A 7,705-nucleotide genomic window follows, 5' to 3' on the forward strand; every position below is an offset into this window, starting at 1 on the left:
ACAAACATATTTTTGAAAAGTCTTACACTGCGAATTTTACCACGGAGCTATTCAAGATTGTTAAAATTAATAAAACCATCCCAACGACTTATAATCTTGAAGATATGAATGAACAGCCGATTAGAGGATGTTTTTACGAAGAAGAGTTATTACGAACCGAGAATCCTGACGTATATCTGATTGAGAAGGTGTTGAAGAGAAGAAAAAATAAAGTATATGTAAAGTGGTTAGGCCTTCCTAGCGAACAAAATTCTTGGATTGATGAATCAAATATGGTTTAAATGTATATAATAGTGACTTTTATGAATAAAGTAATATTAAAGTTCATTATTGTTTTCATTTCAATTATAAGTATGTGAACTGAAAAATATTGCAGCGGTAAACATTGCCCCAGCCATTCGCAATGTTCTGTGTATACCAAACCAAATTAATTGTATACTCCATTCCCGCTTATATTTTTCAACTCACGATATTGAAAACACATTATCATTCCCAAAACTAATCGCCGTCACTTTGAAATGCAGTATCCAACTCTTTTTGCCAATTATCTCTCACTGATAATGCTGTCTCATAAAGCTTAGTCGACTCCTCAAGCTCAGCCTGAGCTTGCATTCTCGAACGTTGATGGAATTGCTTATCTTTACCAATTTTTGAACGGAGTTCATCAGCATCTTTAGACATTCTAGCCAATTCAACCTTCGCTAATGCAATCTTGGCATCTAATGCTTCAAGAGTTTCATTATTAGCATTAATAGCTCGCTCACTCTTTTCAAGTTCAGCAATAGTCATCTGTGCCTTTACAAGACGGCATTTTGCTTTCCTTTTCATTTCCCCAAACCGATGGAGGGGGCTGAAAGAAGATAGCGGTTCAGCTTTCAAATCACTCTTCATTTCTTTAGGAGTACCTTTTGGCTTCCTCTTCGATCTGTCACTTTTCGTTGCGGGTTTTTTCTGTCGCACAACACTTTTGGATTCTTTCTTTTCTTTAAAGTCAGTGACAATCGATGAAGATGCCTTAGTAACCTTCCTCTTGATTGTTCTAGATTTCTTATCAACACCAAGAGGAAGGGTAGATGAAGAGTGTTTGAGTGATGATAATTGCGAAACGATCGGATTTTCAATAATAATTTGCTCATTTGGTTCTGGCACATCTGCAAAGTTAACGAAGTCGTTAATATCAAAATCATTTATCGAATCTTGACTCGATAAATGTAATACTGGAATATTTTCAAAATCAGTCTGATCGATATCAACAAGTGGTGAACCATCTTCAGCAATCAATAGCGGCATAGAGCTCATGATTATTAAGGTCTGAGGAATGATATGTGATAGCAATAGAATGTGGATAGGAAAGGTGATGATGTTACTGAGACCTCACCATTTATAGAAGAAAATAAACTAGCGCATGCGCTCTTTCATCAACTGGCACATGCGCTCTCTCACTAAACTATTCACGCATGTAACAATCTTTGTCATTTAAGAGGAAAACTTTGTGTTGCATGCATGTATTTTTAAATGTTAGAAAATAATACAAATAAATTCAAAATATATATATATTTATTAATAATAGAGGACAAAAACGATAATAAAAAATGAAAAATGTTAATATGTCTCTGTGGATGTGGAACGTTCTTTGACTCTATTCCTCAATAGTTGTTGCTCGTGCGTCAAACACCAACATTGAAAAAAATGGATTCTCCTATTGGGGTAGAGTTGACCAACCTTCTCACACAGATCCCAAGTACTCTACATGCATTGCATACATGATTCCAACAATTCATGGAATATGTATCACAACGCAAACAACGTTGCAGTGGAGTTGGAACGGCAGCACAGATACCACAAATATTTCTACAGATACCTATATTGTTAAATATTATAGGTTCGGAACACTTCAGACACTGTAACTGTTGTTGACGATAATCCGATTTTGTTCGCTTCGGTGGATGAGAAGGAGGCGATAGTTGAATCCGCAACACGCAATCACTACACATACAGTACATGGATTGATTGAATCCTTAGGTCTACTTATTTGACAAAAGTAGCACACAATAGCCCCTGCAATCATCATTGGGTAGACACACACTTTTGGTTTTTCATTCCACTCTTTTGGAAACGGCATTTTACTAATTCGATTAGAAATATAAAGAGATGACTTACAGAAACTCTGAATGCTCTCTCCTATACCTACGATCTCTATTTATACAAATCAACATCATGTGGAAGTATAGTGGGATAACTTCTCCTACTATTCCACTCTAAACGAGTCAAGTGGGAGTCGCATCACCTCCTATATAAGTTGACTTGCAAACCTAGAGTTCATTCATTCACTCTCTACAACTGTGAGCAAACAACAACAAGATGAATTCTGCAAAAATAAATGCTGCATTAAATAGAATAGCTGCTGTTGATGAAAACAATTGGATAGACGAATCAGATGATGAGGATGTCAATGTTCCGCTAGAGGAAGTAATAGTTGAAGCAGAAGATGTTGGAGTCGATGAAGATGAGATAGACGAAGTTGAAAACGAGGCCAACCAAAGCGACGAAGATGATGACGTGATGGAGTTTGAGAGGGTCATGGATGAAGAAGGAGATGATGAAGGGATAGAAGCTGACACAACTGAAGGTGATGGTGCTATGAGGATCGGTATGCGAACACTCAATGTCAGTGAGACACTGGAAGATCCCTTGGATTTGTATTGTGCATTGGATGCATACGTATTGATCAGCACAATAGATGGAGAGAACAAAAAACTATGTTGGTGCTGCTTTCGGTTTTATTCGCATAGAAACAATAATGGAGGGTGGTATGCCCATGTCAACACCCACAACACTGTCTCAATTATGGAAATGGGACAGAATTGGTGTGAAGCTTGCGAGAGGCCACTAACAAACTTCACCCGAGTATCTACATGTATTATATGTAATAATGTCCAACCTGTGGCACAATAACCGTGGACCTACTGGTCAAAAAAAAAAACAACAGCCCTTTTCAGGGCTACATTATTCACACAAACAGTAGTTAGTTGTATTAGTATTCATAGATTATGTGACAAATGAATACTTTGATTAATAAAAGTCTAAGTTGGAAATTTGTTAGTCTTTGAATATCTATACATTATATGACAAATAAATTACTACTTTGACTGAAAAGTCGAAATTTGGAATTTGATAGTCATTGAATATCTATGCATATGATGAGTACTCTACTTTAAATGAAAGTTGAAGTTGGCATTTGTCAATCATTCATATGCATATAATGATGAATACTTTCACATACATATATTTCGTTTGAGATTATAATGTTAACATAATGTTAACAATGGTATGAATCTGTTTCTGTTTGAAAGTATAATGGTAGCTCTGAAAAGAGCTATTTTTTTTATTGTTTCAGTCTTTAATTGTAGCCCTGAAAAGGGCTGTTATTTTTTTATTAATCCATGCAATGATATGGACTAACGCTCCTCATCATCAGAAACAATAATTATGGTATCGTCATCTGAATCAGATGATATACTAATGATATCATCCTCATAGTAGTCATCTGAATCAGATGATATACTCATGATGTCGTCGTCGTCATAATCAGCTGAATCAGATGATATACTAATCACATCATCCGCATTATTATCGTCAACAGCATCTATGTCGTCCTGAATACCTTGTTCCACTCGTTCTGCGAAATCATCAGGAAGATCATAGATTCGCTGCAGAAATTGAGCGAAGGTTGTACTCAAATGATCAGACGTTGAATCTATTTCATGTACTTGGATGGGTCCTGTACTCGACATTGTGGAAGAATGATATAGAACTGGGATTGTTGCTATATTTATATTGGAAGAAATGAAATGGAGGGGGTGAAATGTAGAACAGTGTTTGAGATTCGAAAACATCAAGAATGAAACTCTGAGCGATTATTAGGAGAAATTCTAGTGATTATTATGGAAAAAAAACTAATAAGAGGGAGAGGAAGGGAGGAAGACACTGCCCCAGCCTCGCAGTGCCTCGTGTACACCAACCAAAAAGTGTGTACTCCGTGAAGGAAAGGAAAGGAAATGATGGACGAGTAGATGATTATATGTCATCATCGGAATTGAGGACATCATCATCGATTAGGATTGGGGATGGCGGAGGACTATCCTCGATGAGGATAGGGGATGGTGGAGGACGTCTAACGTCAAGCTCGTCATCAGCATCATCACCAGAGTCGTCGTCGTCATCATCGTCGTCGTCGCTACTCATTGGGACAATGTCATCATAAGCAGGGTCCCACCATCCGTCAGGATCTGGATATTCCGAGTCATCCAAGTGTCCTTCGTCACTGCCAGTGACATGCTGAACTTGCATCCTGATGTCGTGATCCCGGTATTCGTATGGCGGACTGTGGGGTTCCGTGGTGGAAGAGACAACCTGTACCTGGCTGTTATCCCAGTAATTGAAGTTGTACCCCTGATCCGGGCAGCTATAGGGTTCGGAGGTTGAATCGGGTTCCATCTCGATGCTAGCTGATCAACTGAATGTTTCATCAGATGATTTCTACTTTTATACTTTCGAGAGGGAGTGGGAGAGGAGTGGAACATTGAGTAGGGTAAATTGTAGTGTGACATAAGACATATTCAATGAGTAGGGGTAAATTGCAAAGTGACATAAGACATATTCAATGAAAGAGATACTTGAATGGATAAAATACAAATGAAATATACTTGTCGATTTCACTATGAAACATGTCTATTTTTTTATTTTTTAAATTTTCTTCACATGAAATTATTTACAAGTGATTAGAGAACACAAAAATTGATGTGAGGTATTTGTCTAGAAGAACTTGGAATTGAAATAAAAAAATAATAATGATAATAAGAGGAAGTGAAGAAAAATGCTCCAACCATCGCATTGTTCAATGTGTACCAAACCAAAAAACAGTGTACACCCTTTATTTCACTTCCTTTTCCTTTATTCAATATAAACTTAACAATATAAACTTAAAACTACCATAATTAAATACTCCTAACTAACCTAAAACTAATCTTATATTTACACTTCATCTACAAAAAGAGTGTCCATAACTGTCACTACTTTTTTGTACAGCTCTATCGAAGAGGTCTTTGCTTTACACCTTTCCTGCAGAGATGCATAATTCCGATCTATTTCGGCCATTTCCTTTTGGAGTTCCCTCCGTCGGTTATCCATTTCAGCCATTTGTCGCTTCATGGTAACCAACTCGGCCTCGCTAGATCGGGCAGCTCGTTCTGCTTTCTTGCATCTCTGCAGAAAAACACTCATCTTTTCACTAACCTCTCCGATAGGCTGTGGCACCAACACCTCAGGATCCGCCGGTGTCGCTGGCAGCGGTGGTAGTCGCGTCACCAACGCGACAATATCACCAACTCCGGAGAAGGACTCCTCGGAATTTCCACTGCTGCTGGTGCTGCTGCTGGTGTGGAGGCCCTCTTACGAGAGGTCGAAAAACTACCTGCATAAGGATTAGTCCTATTGCAAGTAGCTCGGTACTTTGAAATAGGACCAACCTTTGCTGCAGGTCGTTGGCAAACCTTCTTCACAGCCCTGACTTCCTCCTCCTCCTCCTCGAATAAGTCAGGGCTAGAAGATCTGCACCTAACTCGCGAACGCGAAGTGGTTGGCTGGTCAACCGTCACCGCTCTCGAAGATGCTGCCTCCTCCTGGTCAGCGGACACCGGCAGAATAGACGCCACAGCATTATTCACCTCCTGTGTATTGGTTGCCATTCTGAAAAAGAAGAAATAATACAAAGTTAGTTGATATAAAAAATAACATTCCTAATTTACTTACTCAAATATCAAGTTGGTCGTTGGAACGTACTGCCTTGTTGTGGAGTGGACTGCTCTCGATGAGATGACTTCTCGAACTGAATGTTGTGGAGTGCTCTCCGGAGGGTATCGACTTCGATGCGTGAGCGGTGGGAAAATGGTGGGAGCGCACATGCGCGATGAGGGTAGGGGTGTACATGCGCAAATGTTGGGAGTCGGGGGGGCGGGGCTTCGGGGAGGGGAGGGGCGGGGCTTCGGAAAGGGGGCGGGGCTTCGGAAAGGGGCGGGGTATCCGAAAAGTTGGTGCGACGGGGGGGGGGGGGGGGGGGGGGGGGCGTGGCCCTAACGGCCCCGCCCACTGCCTGGGCTCCGCCCAGGTGGGTGGGGCCTCCGGCCCCAGGTAGGCGGGACATCTGGAGAGACATCTACGCCCTCTTCGCGCGCGCGTTCGTAACATAATATGCAACCGAACACCTAACCTAACGTATTAACGTATTAACGTAACCTAACCTAGTACGCTAACCTACCGCTATGCAACCGAACACCTAACCTATCGTATGTATTAACGTAACCTAACCTAGTACGCTAACCTACCGCTATGCAACCGAACACCTAACCTAACCTAACCTAACCTAACCTAACCTAACCTAACCTAACCTAACCTACAGTAACTATTAACCTAACCTAACGAGGGAATACTAACCTAACACCTAACCTAACGTAAGTATGCAGCTAACCTAACGTAGCTATTAACCTAACCTAACGAGGGAATACATTCACCATGTTGGTTCCATTAATACATCATCAGTTGGTTTTGGTTTTGGTTGTATTATTCTATGATTTGGATTAATGTTCAGTCCTGGATATCCCAGTCCACCTGATGATGATGGCCTGACTTTATAGTTTCTCTCCAAAACTTCTTTATGGTTTTTCTCCAATACTTCAACTCTCTGTTCCAGTACATCATACTTTTTCATTGTAGTCCCTGTTATGTTTGACATAGCATCAAATTTTTTATTTGTAGACGCTGTTATGTCAGACATTTTTATGTCTACATCACTTGTAAGTTTGTCAAATTTACGAGTGAAAGTTATCCGAGCCTCTGCAATTTTATCGTTAAATGCTTGCCGGGCGTCCCGAGCAATATTGCCTATTGTGGATTGTATTGCAGCTTGTAGGGCTAGAAGTATAACTTCCTTTGCTCCATTAATTTCCCCCTCAAGATATGATACAGTTACACAATCACTCTTGTCAATTGGTTCACTTGTATTTTTCAATATTTTCCTTTGCATGTCATAATGACCATCTTTTGTTAATTTAAAACCATTCCCAGGAGGACCTCGAATGACATTACCACCCCATTTTCTTTTTCTACCAAACTTATCGATTGTTTTAGACATTGTGCACTCTACGATGATTCTCTTCAAACTGATATTTCTGTCATTTACATTATACTATATATTGCAGTAATTGATTAGGGAAATAGAAATAATACAAATAAAATTTTAATCATTTTATATTCATTACAGTAATACATATACATACATACATAATACATTAATATCACATTACTTCTATCATATATTATTAATTATAAATGGCTACATAAATATCAATATTGAATTTTCCGGTTTTGAAGATATTGAATGATATTTCAATCATTGATCTCGGCAGATAATAAATTAATCAATTGATCCAATGGAGTCTCCTGAGATTGTGATTGTTGAATAATATTACTTATCCAACGAATGTTCTCATTTGGATCGTTTTCATAAAATTCAATATCATTATGACCCCAAGGAAGAGTGTGGGTAGTATTCGGAATGATAAATCGTTTATCATCGTGATATGATAATGCAACTTTATTTTTTAATTCAGTATACATATCATGTAACACGCTTCTAAATGAATTCATC

The 7,705-nt window shown here is 39.0% G+C and overlaps 1 protein-coding gene across 1 annotated transcript; it reads right to left on the minus strand.

Moving 5' to 3' along the window:
* Positions 1-4,895: 4,895 nt before the first annotated feature.
* Positions 4,896-6,083, minus strand: LOC141486615 (uncharacterized). Its single transcript, XM_074184858.1, has 2 exons — positions 5,812-6,083; positions 4,896-5,748 (listed from the first exon to the last, which is right to left on the minus strand). Exons 1-2 carry the CDS (start codon positions 5,961-5,963, stop codon positions 5,364-5,366), a joined length of 537 nt encoding a protein of 178 aa, XP_074040959.1. The 5' UTR covers positions 5,964-6,083; the 3' UTR covers positions 4,896-5,363.
* Between the last annotated feature and the right edge of the window lie 1,622 nt (positions 6,084-7,705).

The sequence above is a fragment of the Leptinotarsa decemlineata genome, unplaced genomic scaffold, assembly GCF_025532065.1.
Source record: "Leptinotarsa decemlineata unplaced genomic scaffold, Ldec_3_MD MMD2_tig00026358_RagTag_RagTag, whole genome shotgun sequence".
NCBI classification, from domain to species: Eukaryota; Metazoa; Arthropoda; class Insecta; order Coleoptera; family Chrysomelidae; genus Leptinotarsa; species Leptinotarsa decemlineata.

Excerpts from the sequence above, each read along its gene's own strand:
- LOC141486615 (XM_074184858.1), bottom strand. The coding sequence starts at position 5,963 with ATGTGCGCTCCCACCATTTTCCCACCGCTCACGCATCGAAGTCGATAC. Across the intron at positions 5,749-5,811 it reads ACGACCAACTTGATATTTGA|AATGGCAACCAATACACAGG; the intron begins GTAAGTAAATTA and ends CTTCTTTTTCAG.